Raw genomic sequence first — 21,141 nt, forward strand, 5'->3', positions numbered from 1 at the left:
GTAGTTTAAGGAATTTGGAGGCAACATGGGAATAGAACTCATAAACCATAGAATTCCTACAGTGTGGAAGCAGGCTATTTGGCCCATTGAACCCACACTGACCCCCCAAAGAGAATCTCGCCCCACTATCCTATTCCTGTAATTCTGCATTTCCCATTGCTAACTCATCTAGCCTGCACATCCTGTGGGAAATTTAGCATGGTCAGTTCACCTAACCTGCACATCTTTGGACTATGGGAGCAAACCCACACACACCCACAGGGAGAATGTGCAAACTCCATACAATCAACCAAGGGTGGAATTGAACCTGGGTCCTTGGCACCGTGAGGCATCAGTGCTAACCACTGAGCCACTGTATAGCGGTTCAAGGAGGTAGCTCATCACCACCTTCTCAAAGGCATCTAGGGATGGGCAATAAATGCTAATCCAGCCAGCGCCATGAGTATCTGAAGAAAAAAATGGATGAAAAAGTATACTAATCGGTACATTTGCTCGGAAAATAAATTACCGCAATGTGAAGTATGTGTGCGTTGAACCATTCATTATCTGATGGCTGCAGAATTAATTTGCATTTGCTTTTTGCACATTTTTGGAAATCAGCTTTGACATGTTTTCCCTGTAAAACAGACCTACTGAAGGGAGATGAACTTGAAATTGGCAAATCAAAACCCAAAGAATGGTGGGGAATGTTAATTGGTTGAAATTAATTTTTAAAAGGGGCTGCAAATGAGAAAATCAGCTTCTCATAAACTGAAGCCTGTCATCCCTGCTCACATTTTGGTTATCTTATTATGCACCCTTTGCAAAGAACTTGAGATCGTTCTCAAAGTGCAGGCTCAGAAGTGGACAAAGTTCTCCTGATGAGGCTATAGCAGTGATTTGTATAACTTCATGAATTCTGTACTCTATCTTTCTAATAGTAAACCAAAAGATTTCATGTACATTTTAAATAACTTAACCCCATCAAATCAAAGATTGTTTGTAGATATAGCCCCAATTTTACCTGTTGTTGCATCACCTCTAAAACTGAATGATTCACTTTTCTGCCATCTGAAAACTCTGAAATCATGCCTGGTGTATCCAAGTTCATTTTCAGCAGGAAAGGTCATGAACTACACTGATTTTAGAAAAATATCACTCAGACCAGCGATCTGAGCTGTTTCTTATCCTTCACCCAACACTTTTGGCCACCCTATCAGCACTGCTCCCTCCAAACTGAACAGACACAGCTGCTCCAAGAATCTCTGCATTGTGATTGGCTAGCTAATGCCATTCACAGCACTGACTTCCACAAGTTGATGCCTATTTTGCAATAGAACAAAACAAGAAAATCTCCCATATAAATGAATCTGTGTTTTAGTTACACACTCACCCCTACTTTCTACAGGCTAAGGCCAGTTTTCAAATCATTTCCTGCCTTTTGTGGCATAAGTTAAATTAGTTCATGATGCCATCATTTGGCCGATCATAAGTACGTTGGGAAAATATAATAAGTCCATGATTAAACAGGGAAGAAAACTTCCAGTGTTTGATGTTAAAACTCAGACTACTTTTTCAAACAAAAACTGTTTAAATTTTCATGTGTGTATTCTCCAAGTTCTATAACAAATAGCTAACAGTTAGCGTTAACATTTGAATTATAACACCAACTGCTGTTGAAGGTTGCAGCATTTTATGTAATATTCAATTATAGAGTTCACTTGAATGATACCAAGAAATAGATACATTCCTTTCTTCTGTAGAACACATACACCAATGCAGATAAACTTCTGGAAGCTGCAGAGCAATTGGCTCAAACAGGGGAGTGTGATCCTGAAGAGATTTATCAGGCAGCCCATCAACTGGAAGATCGGATCCAGGACTTTGTGAGAAGAGTGGAGCAGAGGAAGATCCTATTGGATATGTCAGTCTCTTTTCATACCCATGTCAAGGAGGTGAGATTGCATTTTACATAATCTATTGTAATCTGTTGAATTTGTTCAAAAACCCATTTTTGTGTCCTGTCAACATTTTTACATTAGAACTTTCTGTGATCATGTTTATAATTGAAGTTGTCTGTGGAAATATATGCTTCAGTCTTAATTGGTATTATTGTTTCACTGGTGTTGATCAAGTAATTGCATCCAATTTGTTAACTAGGATCTTGAAAGTCTGTGTTGAGCAGGAATGTGGATCTGAAAGATGAAAAGCTTGTAGAATTAAGTCTTTTTGTGGCTTCATGTTGATTGCTGCTAGAACATAGAAAAATACTATACAGGAATAAGCCCTTTGGCCCACCATGCCTGTACTGACCATGCTAATCTAAACGAATTCCATCTGCCTGCACATGGTCCGTATCCCTCTATTCTCTGATGTCATGTGTCTGTCTGAATGTCACTTAAACTTAGCTATCATGTTTGCTTCTACCACTACCCACTGGCAGCGCATTTCAGGAAACATATATTTATTATATTGGAAGTGCTACAGTCCTTTTCAGAGCTGTTGCCTTGTAGAAACTAAATGAAGTCAGGAAACATTCTCATGTTTCCATGTGACTTGGATCTTATTCTAAATTGGGAATTTGGTGAATTAAGAGAGGAAATTTTGCCCTCTCATCACCCTGCTAAAAGTAGTTAACATGGTCTGTCAGAAGAGATTTTTCTGCTCCCACTGACAGTGGGTAGCAACTTAGTTGCTTGAATCAAAGTTCGATTGTTGTTCTGCTCAGTGATTTTATGGCATTGGCTCTATTTCAGCTGGAGTTGTGCTTCGTCTGAAGAAAGCAGTAATCTTTGCCAGGACAAGTAATTACACTTCTGCCTTACATGGTGCAAAATGTTTCACTTCAACTACTTAGATAGTTTCTCGATGGTCGGTGCAAAGATTTATTCAGATGGGAGAAATTTCTTGGAGATCTTGGATGTATTCTTGGAGGCAAATTCATTTCAGGAATTGTTGGCCATGAAATGGGATTCTAGCTACATTACTTTATGCCATATTATGGAGAGGTGATATGTTCTGTGATGCACCATTTTAATTCTTCCACATAATTTCTGCCAAGATATGGAATCAGCATATAAACACTTTACCTTAAGATACTTTTTGAATACTTGTGTTAAGAATTCCTTTGTATAGTATTTTATTTGAGCTTCTGGTAGATGTAAAGTGAGAAGAGGCTTGAAGGAGAATTGAACAGGTTGTGAGAGTGCGCAAAATATGGCAGTTGTAATATAATGTGAATAAGTATAAAATTATCCTCATACTTTGGGGCGGCACAATGATTAGTGTTGTGCTAGGGACCCAGGTTTGATTCCAACCTTGTGTAACTGTACAGAGTTTGCATGTTCTCCCATGTCTGAGTGGGTTTTCACTAGGTGCTCCAGTTTCCTCCCACAGTCCAAAGCTGTATAGGTTTGGTGTATTGGCTATGTGGTTTAGCCGTGGTAAATGCAGGGTTACAGGGAGTAAGATGGGATGCTCTTCAGAGGGTCAGTGTAGACTTGATGGGCTGAATGGTTACTTTCTGCACGGTAGGTATTCTATGATTCTGTTTACTCTGCAGAGTATTTCTTGAATGGTGAGAGCTTGGGAAGTGTTGATATCAAAGGAAACCTGGGTCTCCTTAGTTATAAATGATAGAAAGCTCATATGCAGCAAGCATATCCTTTGATAACTGGTAACATAGTTTAGACATCTGTTCCTACTTCCCTTTTCCTATTCACACTACTAGTTCAGGTTACAGTATGACATTTGACTCCAGTCAGCTCGTTTTATTTCCTCAGCATACATAAGAAAATGGGAAGCAGGAATACGTTATTCAACCCCTCGAGCCTGTTCCAACAATCTGTAGCATGGCTGATTATCGACCTCAACATCATTCTCCCAAATTATCCCTATATCTCTTGGTATCCAGAAATCTAGCAATCTCTGTCCGGAACGTACTCCATGACTGAACTTTCACAGCCCTTTGACTTCCATTAAAGTACTGCTGGCCTTTGAAAAGAGCATTGCTGCCAAGTATCCTACAGAGACGACAGGCAGTGATCAGAAGCAGGAAATACAATAGGGGCGGCACGGTGGCTCAGTGGTTAGCACTGCTGCCTCACAGCACCAGGGACCCAGGTTCGATTCCATCCTTGAGCGACTGTCTGTGTGGAGTTTGGGCAGACACGGGGAGAATATACAATGTAGAGATGATTGCATTGGGAGCAATGGATACAGTAGATGACATATGTGGAAGTGCAAGTGAAACTTTGGATGTGGAACACCCATCTGGGGCCTAGGACAGAGACGGGGGAGGAAGTGTGAGCGCAGGTTTTGCAATTACTGTGGTGGGAGGGAAGGGTGGATTGGTAGGGGGCATGGACCTGACAAGGGAGTTGAGGAGGGAAAGTCTTTACGGAAAACGGATCGGGGTGGGGAGGGAAATATATCTCTGGTCTGTTTGTAGGTGGCGAAAATAGCGGAGGATGATGCGATGTATACGGTGGTTGATGGGGTGTAAGGTGAGCACCCGGGGGGGGGGGGGGGATCTGTCCTTATGGTTTTACCAGACCATAGAACTGCTGTCTCGATAGAGAGAGATAACTGGTGGTGGTTTATCCTGAGGGTCACCATGCTTTAGGTGAGGATAGAGGTTGAGAAAGGGAGACCTTCATGGTAACCTCAATAGGGCAGGAATTTAATCCAAGCTGTTGGTGCAACTTTGAATTGCAAAATATCCATCCAGTCAATGGAGCAAGCCATATTGGGAGATTACATCTTGCCTGTCATAGTTTACTTCAGTTTTAATATTACAAAATGAACTTCCAATTATAAGCCCTGAATTGGAATCAACTGTAAGAATATAGTTGTAGTTATTGGAACAAGGGTCAGGTGGATCTCATCTACTGTGAGATCTTTGATTGGCCCAGGTTAACAATCCAATCAGGGAGCACTAGCTGACAGATATTAGCAGGACATTCAGAGTGATTCCGATTCTAAGGAGTTACTCTGAGCTGGCTGGCCAGAGCTCATATACTCTGCTAATATAAATAAAGGGTAACTTGGTGACATAATACCAGCCTCGATGCAGTTATTTCAATTCTCCTCTACACATGTGACAAAGCCGACCAGTTTCAATTCTTATTAGTTATCCCTTGGATGTATTCAACTCAATTTGAACTCCAGTCAGGGTATGACAAAGGGCTGGCAGCTGGAGGGTACAACTGATCTTTATGGCTGTGTCTTACCACAATGCAACCACCTGGGCGGCATGTTGGCACAGTGGTTAGCACTGCTGCCTCACAGCACCAGAGACCCAGGTTCAATTCCCGCCTCAGGCGACTCTCTGTGTGGAGTTTGCACATTCTCCCCGTGTCTGCGTGGGTTTCCTCCGGGTGCTCCGGTTTCCTCCCACAGTCCAAAGATGTGCAGGTCAGGTGAATTGGCCATGCTAAATTGCCCGTAGTGTTAGGTAAGGGGTAGATGTAGATGTAGGGGTATGGGTGGGTTGCGCTTCGGCGGGGCGGTGTGGACTTGTTGGGCCGAAGGGCCTGTTTCCACACTGTAAGTAATCTAATCTAATCTAATCTAATCCACTTGGTTTACTGACTAAAATAATGATGAAGCCAGTACAATCTGGATGCTAAGCTGTTAAGCTTGAATGACAGGAGGCTGGTACTGCAGATTCAGGAGACGGCCACTCGTGCAACGTGGTTGTCTTGGAGGGAATCTTACTTGGGCAGTGGAACCCCAGCAGGTGTCCATAAGGTTTCAGGAATGAAAATAAGCATAAAAATATTAAATATGGATAAAATTTGTCCCCTCTTCTGAAGCTGGTTCTGAGTTTTAGTACATTTTAAAGCCATCAAAATGTCTCTCTTTCCCACTTGAAAGATCTACTTTAGATGACTAGTTAGCATCTTGATGTGCAATAGCCCTTCTCCCAATCACGAATTATGTGGCTTTTGGTTATCAGCTGGCAGGAAATTACAAGTATATTTAAGAAATGTGCTTCTCCTGTTTCTAACCCTGAATTGTATTTTATCAGAAAGTTTCCAGAATGGTGGGTTTCAGCTGCTCTATACCATTCTGTGATACTGCATGTTGACACCATCCTATGACTTTCCCAGCCCATATTTTAGGTGACAGTTTTTCAGAATAGTTTTATTTTCAGTTTTCCAACATTCCTAGTATTTTGCTTTTGTGTGGAAAGGATAATCTGCTGTAAGTATCTCTATGAAGCTCAAACTGCAGTAAGTTCCTGCCACACAGGGTTGGGATTCTTTCATGTGGACCAGTGACCAGTAATTAGATTTTTTTTAAAAGCAGGCCTTTACTGTTGTATTTTCTGCTTCTCCAGCAACCAAGTGCAATGAGCACTGTCTTTCCATTTGAAACTTATTGCCATGTAACCTGGTAATAAGCATTTTACAGCACTTTTAATTGCATTGTTACTGCTATTTAATCAATATACTCACCAAATAAAATTCAGACTCATGGTAATGGATAGATTGCGTTGAGATATAACAAAGGGAGCAGCTTAGAAAAATAATAACATTGTTCAGAGAGAAACAATCAACAGATTTAACATCTTGAGATGAAAGACTTTTTGGGAATCAAATCGTTACCCTGTTTCTCCGTCCACAGTTGCTGCCAGACCTGCTGAGCTTTTTCAGCTTTTTCTGTTTTTATTTTAGCTTTCCCTCAAATCTGTTCTCAATCATGGCCTCTATTATTTTCCACATTGTTAGCATTTTAATTGTGGTGTTTTATCTTTTGCAGCTCTGGACATGGCTGGAGGATTTACAGAAGGAGCTTTTGGATGATGTGTATGCTGAATCTGTGGAGGCAGTGCAGGATTTGATCAAACGCTTTGGTCAGCAGCAACAGACCACTCTTCAAGTGACAGTAAATGTCATCAAAGAAGGGGAGGATTTAATCCAACAATTAAGGTTGGCAATCAGATTGTTACAACTTTTCGAGTTATCACTCTCTCATTTAGTTTGAATTCCTAGAGCCTGATAGCAGTTTGGAAAGCATGTCTCCCCATACTTTTGTACAGGAAAAGAGGCAGGGAGCCTACAGGGTGGAGATCTTTCCTGATGAAGGGTTTTTGCCCGAAACATCGATTTTCCTGCTCCTCGGATGCTGCCTGACCTGCTGTGCTTTTCCAATGCACTCTGATCTAAACTCTGGTTTCCAGCGTCTGCAGTCCTCACTTTTGCCCATATGGACTTCAGCAACGCATTCAATAGGGTTCCACATGATAGGCTGTTTAGCAAGGTTAGATCACACAAAATCCAGGGAGAGCTAGCCACTTGGATACAAAATTGGCTCAAAGGTAAGAGACAGAGGGTGGTGGTGAAGGGTTGCTTTTCAGACTGGAGGCCTGTGACCAGCGGTGTGCCGCAAGGATTGGTGCTGGGTTCACTGCTTTTTATCATTTTTAAAAGTGATTTGGATGTGAATATAGGAGGAATGGTTCGTAAGTTTGCTGATGACACCAAAGTTGGTGTAATTGACGGTGAAGAAAACCTCAAGTACACTGGAGCCTTGATCAGATAGGCTGAGAAGTGGCAAATGGAGTTTAATTTAGCTAAATGAGAGGTGTGCATTTGAGTAAGGTGAATCAGGGCAGGACTTATACACTTAATGGTAGGGTCCAGCCGAGCGTTGCCGAACAAACAAATCTTAGGGTACAGGTTCACAGTTCCTTGAAAGTGTAGACAGGGTGGTAAAGAAGGCGTTTGGCATGCTTGCTGTTATTGGTCAGAGCATTGAGTACAGGAATTAGGATGTCATGTTGCAGTTGTACAGAACGTTGGTTAGGCCACTTTTGGAATACTGTGTACAATTCTAGTCTCCTGCTGTAGGAAAGATGTTGTTAAACTTGAAAGGGTGAAGAAGGGATTTTCAAGGCTTGTTGCTGGGATTGGAGAGTTTGAGCTATAGGGAGAAGCTGAATAGGCAGAAGGCTATTTTCCCAGGAGCTTTGGAGACTGAGGAGTGACCTTACAGAGGTTTATGAGGGGCACAGATAGGCTGAATAGACAAGATCTTTTTCCCAAGGTAGAGGAGTCCAAAACTAGAAAGTGTATGTTTAAGGAGAGGGGAACAATTTAAAAGAGAACTAAGGGGGAACTTTTTCGTGCAGAGGGTAGTGGGTGTATGGAAGAGCTGCCAGAAGTGGTGGAGGCTGGTACAATTGCAACATTTAAAAGGCATCTAGGTGAATAGGAAGAATTTAGAGGATTATGGACCAACTGCTGGCAAATGGGACTATATTGTTTTGGGATATCTGGTCAGCATTGGTCAGACCAAAGGATCTGATTCCGTGCTGTGACATAGAGAGTCATAGTGGCATGACAGCTCAACATTCCTGGTTGACTTACCTGATGAGCATTTTTTAAAAAAAGTATAATACAAGTTAAAGGAACAATTATAACTTTTAGCTGGCATAATATGGTAGAAAAATAATCAAACTAAGATACAGTCAGTTCTTCTTGTAACACAACAGTTCCGTTCTTGTGCAATCTTGCGGTATAGAAACAATGCTTACAGTGTTGGCAAATGTGATCATGTTACAGTCAACACATGTTTTAACAGTCTGCACTTTAGAAGCAGTGTACCCAATTTGTCAATTGCCTTACTGGAAATTTATGTTGACGACACACATGTCATAGCAGAGTGACCTGTATGAGAGTTGAGCTGAAGACAAAATAAAGGGGATAAACACACTTCTTTAAGTGAGGGTGAGCCAGAAGAGGAAATGTTTGAAAAGTGCAAAAAAAGCAACCCGGCAGTAGGGTAGTAATAATAGAGTTCAAATATCCTAGTATTATTGGCGATGGATAAATATGGAGGGAGCCACTTTCTTGAAATATATTTAGCTATTAAGTTACTACTGGAAGGTCAAGAAGAAAGCGTGCAGTTCTGATCTTGGTTTTAGAAGAATGAAACAGGATGGGTGGAAGAGATATCAGTTGGAGAGCACATTGGCTGGCTGATATTTGTGCATCATCGTTAACCATGGATGAGGTCCCGGAAGATTGGAGGGTAGCAAATGATAATAAATCAGCTTGTTTCTTATTCTTTTGTGGTGGGATGTTGAGGGTCACCAGCAAGATCAGCACTAACGGTGGGTGATCTTCTTGAATTCTAAGCAGTCCATTTCCTAAAAGTGTGCACTTACACTGCTGTTATGAAGGGACTTTCAGCATTCTGATTCAATGACCGTGAAGTAATGGCTTTCAAGTCTGGATGCTGTATGACTTAAAGGAAAAGCTTGCAGATGGTGGGTATTCCTATACATCATCTGCCCTTGTCCTTCAGTGGAGGCCATGAGTTCGGAAAGAGCTGTTGAAGGAGCTGTGGTGAATTGCTTCAGTGTGTCTTGTAAACTGCAAGTGCACACTGTGGTGGTGAGAGTGTGTGTTGAGGGTGGTTAGCGTTCCAATCAAGCAAGCTTCCTTATCCTTTTTGATGCTGTATTTCTTGTGCAGAGAGTTTTGTTGGAATTGTACTCATCCAGGCAAACCCTCTGATGTATGATGTATGTGTGAATGACAGGCAGTCTTTGGCGACACAGGAGTGAGTTAACTTGCTGTAGAGTTCCCAGTTTTGAACTACTCTTGTAGTTATAATATTTAAGTAGTTAAACCAGTTAAATTTATAATTAATGATATCTCCCAGTTTGTTGTTGATGGAGAATTCAGTGATGTGAAGGGCAACAACAGCAGTTTAAAAGGGAGAAGAGCAGACACAGGAAGCACATGGTGAGGACAGTGCAGGACAGAGAGAGAGAGAAAACCTGCACAGTTACTGCCTTTGCTGTTTGAATTCGTGTATCGCTGGACACTGGAGTGCATCTGGGGAAATTAACAAACCGTGAAATTCACAACTAATCTTGGAGGAACTGTTGGGTGAAGTTCACAGCACAGAATCAGATAAGTTAATTGTTGTCCAAGAGAAAGGCTGCAGTAGTGGGTACAGTGAATTCTTCCTTGATTATATGTTTTTGGAGATAAGTCTCTTGATTAAACTTTAAATATAAGCCATAGCTATTAATTTAACCTGGGGCAGTGTTTGTAGAGGAAAAATGGCCTTTACAGTGATATGTACTTCTTGTCAGATGTGGGAGTTTAAAGAGAGTTTAAGGATTACTGCAGATTATATCTGCCATAAATGCTGTTGGATACGAATCTTATCAGATCAAGTGGATCGGTTGGAGAGGCAAATAGAAGCGATTAAGAATTTGCAACAGCAACAGTATGTGATGGATGGCAGTTATAGAAAGGGGGGAAAGTCTCAGATACAGTCACATAGATGGGTTAACTCCAGGAAGGGTAAGAGAGGTAACTAGAGCAGGAGTCTTTTGTGGATATACCCATTTCAAACAGGTATGCTGTTTTGGAAAATGTAGGGGGTGATGGATTCTCAGGGGAACATAGCATAAACAGCCAAGTTTCTGGTATTGAGACTGGCTCTAATGCAACGAGGGGTACGTCGGCTTCCAAGAGATCAATTGTGTTAGGGGATTCTGTAGTCAGAAGTACAGACCGACGTTTCTGTGACCAGCAGAGAAAAAACAGAATGGTGTGTTGTTTCCCTGGTGCCAGGATCAAGGATGTCTCAGAGAGGGTGCAGAATGTTCTCACAGGGGAGAGGGGCCAGCAGGAGGTCATTGTCCACATTGGAACCAACGACATTGGAAGGGAAAAGGTTGAGACTCTGAAGGGAGATTACAGAGAGTTAGGTAAAAATTTAAAAAGGAGGTCATCAAGGGTAGTAATATCTGGATTACTCCCAGTGCTACGAGCTAGTGAGGATAGAGCAGATGAATGCATGGCTGAGGAGCTGGTGTATGGGAGAAGGATTCACATTTTTGGATCATTAGAATCTCTTTTGGGGTAGAAGTGACCTGTACAAGAAGGACGGATTGCACCTAAATTGGAAGGGGACTAATATATTGGCAGGGAAATTTGCTAAAACTGCTTGGGAGGATTTAAACTAGTAAGGTGGGGGGGGACCCAGGGAGATAGTGAGGAAAGAGATCGATCTGAGACGGGTACAGCTGAGAACAGAAGTGAGTCAAACAGTAAAGGCAGGCAGGGACAAGGTAGGATTAATAAAATAAACTGCATTTATTTCAATGCAAGGGGCCTAACAGGGAAGGCAGATGAACTCAGGGCATGGTTAGGAACATGGGACTGGGATATCATAGCAATTACAGGAACATGGCTCAGGGATGGGCAGGACTGGCAGCTGAATGTTCCAGGATACAAATGCGACAGGAAGCATAGAAAGGGAGGCAAAAGAGAAGGGGGAGTGGCATTTTTGATAAGGGATAGCATTACAGCCTTGCTGAGGGAGGATATTTCTGGAAATACATCGAGGGATTTGGGTGGAACTGAGAAATAAGAAAGGGATGATCACCTTATTGGGATTGTATTATAGACCACCCCCCAAGAGTCAGAGGGAAATTGAGAAACAAATTTGTAATGAGATCTCAGCTATCTGTAAGAATAATATGGTGGTTATGGTAGGGGATTTTAACTTTCCAAACATTGACTGGGACTGCTATAGCGTTAAAGGTTTAGATGGAGAGGAATTTCTTAAGTGTGTACAAGCCAATTTTCTGATTCAGTATGTGGATGTACCTACTAGAGAAGGTGCAAAACTTGACCCACTCTTGGGAAATAAGGCAGGGCAGGTGACTGAGGTGTAAGTGGGGGAGCACTTTGAGGTCAGTGACCATAATTCTATTTGTTTTAAAATAGTGATGGAAAAGGATAGACCAGATCTAAAAGTTGAAGTTCTAAATTGGAGAAAGGCCAATTTTGACGGTATTGGGCAAGAACTTTTGAAAGCTGATTGGAGGCAGATGTTCGCAGGTAAAGGGACGACTGGAAAATGGGAAGCCTTCAGAAATAAGATAGCAAGAATCCAGAGAAAGTATATTCCTGTCAGAGTGAAAGGGAAGGCTAGTAGGTGTAGGGAATGCTGGATGACTAAAGAAATTGAGAGTTTGGTTAAGAAAAAGAAGGAAGCATATGTCAGGTACAGACAGGATAGATCGAAGAGTACAAAGAAAGTAGGAGTATACTTAAGAGGGAAATCAGGAGGGCAAAACGGGGACATGAGGTAGCTTTGGCAAATAGAATTAAGGAGAATCCAAAGGGCTTTTACAAATATATTAAGGACAAAAGGGTAACTAGGGAGAGAATAGGGCCCCTCGAAGATCAGCAAGGCGGCCTTTGTGTGGAGCCACAGAAAATGGGAGAGATACTAAATGAATATTTTGCATCAGTATTTACTGTGGAAAAGGATATGGAAGATATAGACTGTAGGGAAATAGATGGTTACATCTTGCAAAATGTCCAGATTACAGAGGAAGTGCTGGATGTCTGGAAGCGGTTAAAGGTGGGTAAATCCCTAGGACCTGATCAGGTGTACCCAAGACCTTTGTGGGAAGCTAGAGAGGTGATTGCCGGGCCTCTTGCTGAGATATTTGTATCGATAGTCACAGGTGAAGTGCCGGAAGACTGGAGGTTGGCAAACATGGTGCAACTGTTCAAGAAGGGTAGTAAGGACAAACCAGGGAACTATAGACCAGTGAGCCTGACCTCGGTGGGGGCAAGTTGTTGGAGGGAATCCTGAGGGACAGGATGTACATGTATTTGGAAAGGCAAGGACTGATTAGGGATAGTCAATGTGGCTTTGTGCGTGGGAAATCACGTCTCACAAACTTGATTGAGTTTTTTGATGAAGTAACAAAGAAGATTGATGAGGGCAGAGCAGTGAATGTGATCTATATGGACTTCAGTAAGGCGTTTGACAAGGTTCCCCATGGGACACTGATTAGCAAGGTTAGATCTCATGGGATACAGAACTGGCTCAAAGGTAGAAGACAGAGGGTGGTGGTGAAGGGTTGTTTTTCAGACTGGAGGCCTGTGACCAGTGGAGTGCCACAAGGATCGGTTCTGGGTCCTCTACTTTTTGTCATTTCCATAATGATAAATCCATAAATCATTTGGATGCGAGCAAAAGAAGTACAGTTAGTAAGTTTGCAGATGACACCAAAATTGGAGGTGTAGTGGACAGCGAAGAGGATTACCTCAGATTACAACAGGATCTTGACCAGATAGGCTGACAAGTGGCAGATGGAGTTTAATTCAGATAAATGCGAGGTGCTGCATTTTGGGAAAGCAAATCTTAGCAGGACTTATACACTTAATGGTAAGGTCTTAGGGAGTGTTGCTGAACAGAGAGACCTAGGAGTTCAGGTTCATAGCTCCTTGAAAGCTGGATGGATATATGAATAGGAAGGGTTTGGAGGGATATGGGCCGGGTGCTGGCAGGTGGGACTAGATTGGGTTGGGATATCTGGTTGGCATGGATGGGTTGGACCGAAGGGTCTGTTTCCATGCTGTACATTTCTATGACTATGACTCTAAATAGTTAGATTTGTTCATGATGGAGATGGTCATTGTCTGGCACATATGGCCAATGATCAGGAGTAAAGTTCTTAACTAGATAAAAGCTGATTTTATTGAGTGGTGATTTTGCTAAAGTGTATTGTGAGCAGTTCATTGAAGGCAAATCTGTGCTGAATCGTTTGGAAGCATTCAAAGAAGGAGATGGTGAGGATTCAAAGCAAGTATGTTCCCTCAAAGAAAAAGGATGGGAATAACAAAGGATGGGATTTGCCTTCAGAATGACAAAGAGTTCAGAGGAAAAGATGACCCTGGGGTCCAGACTGCAGAAAATCCAGAGAAGTGCAGCAAGTGTAGGCTTGAAATTAAAAGTGGACATTAGGAAAGCAAAGAATGAACATAAAAACATATATAGAATCGTACTGCATGGAAACAGACCCTTCAGTCCATAACCCCAAACTAAACAGTGCCACCTGCCTGTGCTCGGCCCATATCCCTCCTTATTCATATGTTTATCTCAAAGTCTTTTAAATGTTGTAACTGTACTAGCATCCACCATTTCCTCTGAAAATTCATTCCACACACAAACCACTCTACGTTTTAAAAACAAATTGACCCTATCCATGTATTTGTAAAATCTTGCACCTTAAAAATATGTCCTCCAGTCTTGAAATCTCCCACCCAAGGGAAAAGACATTTGCCATTCACCTTATCTATACCTCTCATTATTTTATAGACCTCAGTAAGGTCACCCCTCAACCTCCTAAACTCCAGTGGAAATAAGTCCCAAACTATCCAGCCTCTCCCGATAACTCAAACACTCCATTCCCAGCAACATCTGGCAAATCTCTTCTGAACTATGTCCAGTTTAATAATAATATATCATAATATCCTTAATAATATTGTCGAGTAAAATTAAGGAAAATTGAAAGTTTCTTTTGTTAGTGCACTAGGGTAAACAATGGATATAGCCTATTAAAGACACTAAGTAACTTGTGTGTGAAGCTCAGAATCACAGAATTGTTACAACACAGGAGGGAGGCCATTTGGCCTATTGTAGATGAATGTCCTACCTGGTGCCGTCTCCTGCTTTTTCTCCATACCCATCTATTGTCATTTCTATGCAAATAATCATGAGTGCCTCAAATGAAGCTGCCACCACCAAATTTCCAGGCAATGCATTCGATACTCTAACTACCCACTGTGTGAAAAAGACTTTTTTCTCACATCACCCTGGCTAAAGTGCCTCCTTAGTCTTGTTTCTTAACAGACAAGAACAATTTTGTCCGATCTGCTCTATCCAGCCACTCATGATTTGGAAAACCTCTCTTAACCTTCCTTCCAAGGAGAATAGTCCCAACTTGTTTAGTCTGTCCTTATAACTGAAGTTTCTAGTTCTTGAAACCTGGAGAATGTTCACATGGTTCTTAAGAAAGTTTGTATTTCTGTATAAATTACCGTTTTACCGTTTTCCCACACTATCCCTTTATCCCTAGAAGTCATAGCCTAGAATAGTTGAGTAAGCTTCAGGGGCTGAATGATCTGATTTGTCTTGAATATACTCAATGTCAGCCCTCTTGGGCAGAGAATTCCTAAGACATTATTCCTGATGTGTCACCTGATTGGCTTGCCACTGATTCTTAGACTGTGTCCTTGGTCCTAGATCATCATTCCATCCCCCCACCAGACACACACACACGCGCGCACACACACACCACCCACACACCCCCTTTCTGCATCTTCTATGTCTAGCATATGAGATCACTGCTTACTCTTCTAAGTGCTAGAGACTACAGGACAAATGTACTCAATCTCTTCATTTGGTACTATACTGTCATCCTGGGAATTATTTGTCTGAATTTCTGTTGCACTCCCTGTATGGCAAGTACAATCTTGCTTTAGTAAGGAGGACCAAAACTGCAAACAGTGCTTAGGTACAATCGAACTGAGCTTCTATACAATTGAAGCAAGGCATCTTTACTGTAATACTCAAATCCTCTTGCGACAAAGGCCATTATAGGTTTTACCTTCCTGATTGCTTGCTATACTGTATTTTAGCTTTTGGTGCCTTCTGAACAAGGACATTTCCTAATCTTTCCACCACTTAAGAAATACTCTACACCTCCCACTAATGCACGTTTATATTTCATATTTGTCTTTAATCCAAATGTTTTCTGGATGGAAAGTTATTCAGTTACTTTAGTTAAATGATTGGAATATGAGAGTTTCTTTGACAGATCTTAGTGAGAGTTCAGAGCTGATTCTGTTCAGAGCACCATGGTTTATGATAAAATCAGAAATGCTGCCTGTACATTGCCAAGTAAGTTGTTAGTGTGTTCCTCATGGTATTTCAAGGTGTGATCCTGATGGATAAGGCTCTCACTACCAATGTGCATTTGTTTAAGTTGGCCTGTTAATTCAAATTTGTGAGAGAATTATTTCTTTCTATTACATAAACATCATTCTCAGCTCAAGATGTTATTAGATTAGATTAGATTCCCTACAGTATGGAAACGGGCCCTTTGGCCCAACAAGTCCACACCGATCCTCTGAAGAGTAACCCACCCAGACCCATTCCCCTACCCTATATTTATTTCTGACTAATGCATCTAACACTATGGGCAATTGAGCATGGCCAATTCACCTGACCTGCACATCTTTGGATTGTGGGAGGAAACTGTAGCATCCAGAGGAAACTCACGCAGACATGGGGAGAATGCGCAAACTCAACTCAGACAGTCGCCCGAGGCTGGAATCGAACCTGGGTCCCTTGCACTGTGGGATAAGAGTGCTAACCACTGAGACACTTGTTAAAGTGTATATTTTTAGATACAGGTACTGATCTTCCTCTGATTAGTGTGTTATACTCACGTATTTCTAATGCATTATATAGTGAGAAAAGTCACCATTTCCAAGTGTACCGTCTTATAACTGTGGATCTGCCAGAAGGCATTCACTTCTCATTAACAAGCATTATTTTCTTTACAGGTTACAGTGCATTTCTCATTTGAAACGTGAATATTCTTTTTACTTATTGATAATGCAATTGGATGTCATGTGGAATATTCAACAAGCTAATTGACATCAAAGTAATGACTCTAAATGATGTAAAGATTTTTGTTTGCAAAACATATCAGGAGTTCAGATGTTGTAATACTGTCTGTAAGTACCCTACTGTCATTTTCTTGTTAGGGATTCTGCCATTTCAAGCAACAAGACTCCACACAACAGCTCCATTAATCATATAGAGAGTGTTCTTCAGCAGCTGGATGAAGCTCAGGCTCAGATGGAAGATCTTTTTCAAGAGCGCAAGATCAAACTGGACCTCTTCCTTCAACTCCGAGTATTTGAACGGGATGCAATAGATGTAGGTGTCAAATAGAGATCTAACTCTCAGGTTAATTATTTCCATGCTGTTATTTCTTTGTTTTTCCCTTTTTCCTTTTCAAGCACTTACTCTGCTTTACATGGCATCACCAAGACAACAGGGCATTGACACGCCCATGTGTGAGTGTGTCATTGTGAGATTTTGGCTATCATAGGCAGTTTGCACAATTGTCATTATTTATCACATCAATAGAATAGAATATCCTTTATGGTCACGTGTGCTCACGTACAGAAGTACATGAGTACAGTAAAAAATTTACAGTGTCACCCTATATGGCCTCCAAACCACTAGCCTTCCAAGCTCCACTCAGGCCTCCAGCCCACTGACCGTCCTGATGTCACTCAGGCCTCAAGCCCACTGACTGTCCCAACAACACTTGGGCCTTCAGGCCACTGGTCATCCCTGCGTCACTCAGGTCTCAGCCCACTGGCTGTCGCTGCACCCTGCGGGCCTTCAGGCCACAGGAATTAAACAGGAGGAGTGGAGGAACTCTGGTTGGAGTATCCTATTCTGCCACCATCTTGACTGGAAGAGGGCAAGCTCTTTGAATGATTAATGATCAATAAGATTACAGTCACAGTCATCATTACCTCAAATACTTGTTTTAATTTGAGCCAATTTTATTGCAAGGCAGTTAGTCCTGAATATTTAATTAACTTGGCAGTCTTAGGCTGAAATTGCAATGACTAATGACAGTTGTAATACTAGAATGTTCTGATAATAGAATAGAATAGAAGAGCCTTTTTAGTCATACATAGTAAATAAGCAGAGTGAAAAGTTTATACATTGCCAGTTGCAGCGCTAAGTTTTGATACAAAAGTACCTAGGCATAGCTTCTTTAGTTACAAGATTTTAGACAATACAGAAATGAAATGTCCAACATCACAGAACTAAAAGTCCAGTACAACAGATAAAGCTGGCATCTAGCTTCCAATTTGCACCAGGCCCTGGTTCCACACTGTGCCAGCGACACACCACACTGGGAGGCCCCTACACCAGGCTGTGAGGTCGCCATGTTGGGAAGCCTGGACAGGAGAAGGCTGGACGGTTGCCACGCCAGCAGGCAGCTGTGCAGATCAGGAGGTTGCTGTGCATTGCTGGGAGGTTGTTGCGCCAATGTCAGGAAGCTATGCACCAGATCAAGAGAACGCCACATGACACCAGGAGGCCACTGTGTCAGGCCAGGAGGCTGTTGTCTCAGCCTGGGAGTCATTGCCAGAGATGAGAATCGTCACAGAGGCTGGGAGTTGAAGGGAAAGAATCCGAAGGAGAAGAGAAAGAAAGCACTAGGAGGAAGAGAAAAGAAGAAAACAGGTAGAACCTCCTCCTACTCCGCTGCCATCTTTTCCGAATCATGATGGTAGCAACTAGTGTGACAATATATCACTGTCGTCCTACAATGAAATGTTGAATGCCTTCACATTGGATTCATTTTTGTGTTTTTTTCCCCCAGTTTATGCTCATTAGAAAATATTTTGAGTTTCAACTTTGAAACAAAATAATGCTTAAAAAGAATTGAGTTAAAAATCACACAACACCAGGTTATAATCCAACAGGAGAGAAAACGTGTGTCTGTGGGGGGGGTGCGAGAGAGAGAGCATATGCGTGTGGGGGAACAAGGCGGAGAGAGAGATCGCATGCACGTGTGTGTGAGGGTAGGGGGAAGGTGGAGAGAGATAGAGCGTGTGCGGCAGGGGAGAGAGGCAGAGAGAGAGCGAGCGAGCTCAAGCAAGTGTGTGGGGGAGAGAGATAGAGAGAGAGGGCACATGAATGTGGGCGAGATAGAGTGTCTGTCTCCGTGCTGAAGGACACCCTCATAAAAGCAGCATACGATGCTCAACTCATCAATCACCAGTTCCTACATGCCACGACATGACACTGTAATGACCTCCTCAGAAACCAGCATGTGATACGACCAGTACAGTTCCCTTTGTCTTCCAGTACTTCCCGGGAGCGAAGAAATGCCATGTTATTCGCAGCCTGCAGCATATTATCTTTGAGGATGTGCAGCTCACCAAGACCTTCCCTACGCCCCCACTTCTTGCCTTTAAACAACTGCCAAACTGTAAACAGCTAACTGCCCAGGCTTCAGAACAACATCGACCATGACACCATACAACCCTGTCATGGCAACCAGTGCAAGGACATGTCAGAATGTCGACATGGATACCACCATTACCAGTGGGGGCATCACCCAACTTGTGATTTTTGAGAAGATTTGTAGCTCATGTTCAGGTTCAGGTTGTGAGTTTGCTCGCTGAGCTGGAAGGTTTGTTTTCAGATCTCGCTAGGTAACATCAGTGAGCCTCCGGTGAAGCGCTGATATTATATCCCACTTTCTATTTGTGTCTTGGTCTCTTAAGGTGGGTGATATTATTTCCGGTTCTTTTTCTCAGAGGTTGGTAAATGTGGTCCAAATCGAGGTGTTTATTGATAGAGTTCCAGTTTGAATGGCAAGCCTCTAGGAATTCCCATGCGTGTTTCTGTTTAGCCTGTCCCAGGATGGATGTGTTGTCCCTGTCAAAGTGGCGTCCTTCTTTGTCTTTACGTACAGTATGTACTGTATGTAGTGATATTGGGTCATGTCTTTTGGTGGCTCGTTTTCTGCCTGTCTGTCCAATGTGGTGTTTGTTACAGTCCTTGCATGGTACTTTGTAGATGACAGTAGTTTTGCAGGTTGTTTGTCTCGGATCCTTTAGGTTCATCACCTGCTGTTTCAGTGTGTTGGTAGGTTTGTGGGCAAGCATGATGCCAAGGGGTCTAGTAGTCATTTCAGAGATGTTTTTGATGTAAGGTAATGTAGCGTGTTGTGTCTGTTTCCTTGGGTTTGTTGTTTAGGAATAGACGGACTTTGTTTATTGGGTACTCATTCTTCTTGAATGCGCTGTATAGGTATTTTTCTTCTGCTGCTTGTAGGTCCTAGATGCTGCATTGTGTTGTGGTCTGTTTAAATAATGTCCTGATGCAGCTCCGTTTGTGGGTTATGGATGATTGCTTCTGTAGTTAAGTATCTGGTCTAAGAGTGTTGCTTTCCTGTAGAAGCTGGTCTGAAGTTCTCCATTAGCTGTTCTTTGCACTGTGACATCTAGGAAAGGGAGTCTTGTTGTTCACCTCTTTTACGAATTTTATGCCAGTGAGGATATTGGTGATGATGTGGTAGGTTTCCTCGAATTTGTTCCGTTTTGTGATGACAAAGGTGTCATCCACGTAGCGGACCCTACATTTGGGTTGGATAATGGGAAGGGTTGTTTGTTCAAGTCTCTGCATTATTGCTTCTGCTAAGAAACCTAATATTGGTGACCCCATGGGTTCCGTTGATTTTCAGTTGTCATCGAAGGTGAAGTGGGTAGTGAGACACAGAGTTGAGGATGTTGTCCTTGCTGGGGGGCAAGGAGTTGGTGCTGTCTAGTGTTTGTGTCCTTAGTTCCCCTAGTAGTATGGTCAGTGTTTCTTTGGACAGGTCGATGTTAACTGATGTGAATAGGGCTGTTTTGTCAAAGGATACTATTATTTCGTCCTCTTCTATCTTGTTGTATTGAGTGTTTAAGAATTCTTGGGTGGAGTGAATGGAGTGGCATGGATGTTCTGCTAGGTATGTCAGTTTTCAATGGAGTTCCTTAGCTAGTCTGTATGATGGTGTTCCAGGTAGGGAGACTGTGTATTTGAGGGGGACCCCTAGTTTGTGTACTTTAGGTTGTCCGTAGAAGCAGGTGTTTTGGATCTATCCGGTTTCATTTTTTTGGATATCTGCCTTGTTAATTTGTCCTGATTTATGAAGTTTCTTCAATGTGACTGTGACATGGTTTTCTAGCTTTGGGTCGGGTCTATCGCCACCTGTTGGTAACTGGCAGCATCTGCGAGCAGTGAGTTCGCCTTTTCAATGTAGATCTGTTTAGGATGATGGTCATGTGCCTTTTGTCTGCAGGTAGGATTACAGTATTTCTGTCTTTTCTGAATATCACACTACAGTGTTCAAACAGTAACAGGCACATACAGAATATCACATTGTACAGTGTTCAGACAGTAACAGGCACGTACAGAATACCACATTGTACAGTGTTCAGACAGTAACACGCATGTACAGAATATCACACTGTATGGTGTTCAGACAGTAACACATATACAGAACATCCGACCATACAGTGTACAGACAATAACACGCATGTACAGAATATCACACCATACAGTGTTCAGACAGTAACACGCATGTACAGAATATCCGACTGCACAGTGTTCAGACAGTAACACGCACGTACCGAATATCAGACCAAACAGTGTTCAGACAGTAACATGCACGTACAGAATATCACCCTGTACAGTGTTTAGACAGTAACACGCATGTTCAGAATATCTGAC

At 42.2% G+C, this 21,141-nt stretch overlaps 1 protein-coding gene across 5 annotated transcripts in view; it reads left to right on the plus strand.

The window, feature by feature from the left end:
• The window catches only part of LOC140480385 (triple functional domain protein), a 588,738-nt gene that overhangs the window by 274,137 nt on the left and 293,460 nt on the right, over positions 1 to 21,141 (plus strand). For all 5 annotated transcript variants that reach the window (XM_072575178.1, XM_072575177.1, XM_072575174.1 and 2 more), the window contains exons 11-13: positions 1,743 to 1,934; positions 6,745 to 6,914; positions 16,590 to 16,764. In XM_072575178.1, the coding sequence (XP_072431279.1) occupies positions 1,743 to 1,934; positions 6,745 to 6,914; positions 16,590 to 16,764 (537 nt within the window). The remainder of the gene's footprint in view (positions 1 to 1,742; positions 1,935 to 6,744; positions 6,915 to 16,589; positions 16,765 to 21,141) is intronic.

The sequence above is a fragment of the Chiloscyllium punctatum genome, chromosome 8 (assembly GCF_047496795.1).
Source record: "Chiloscyllium punctatum isolate Juve2018m chromosome 8, sChiPun1.3, whole genome shotgun sequence".
Lineage (NCBI taxonomy): Eukaryota > Metazoa > Chordata > Chondrichthyes > Orectolobiformes > Hemiscylliidae > Chiloscyllium > Chiloscyllium punctatum.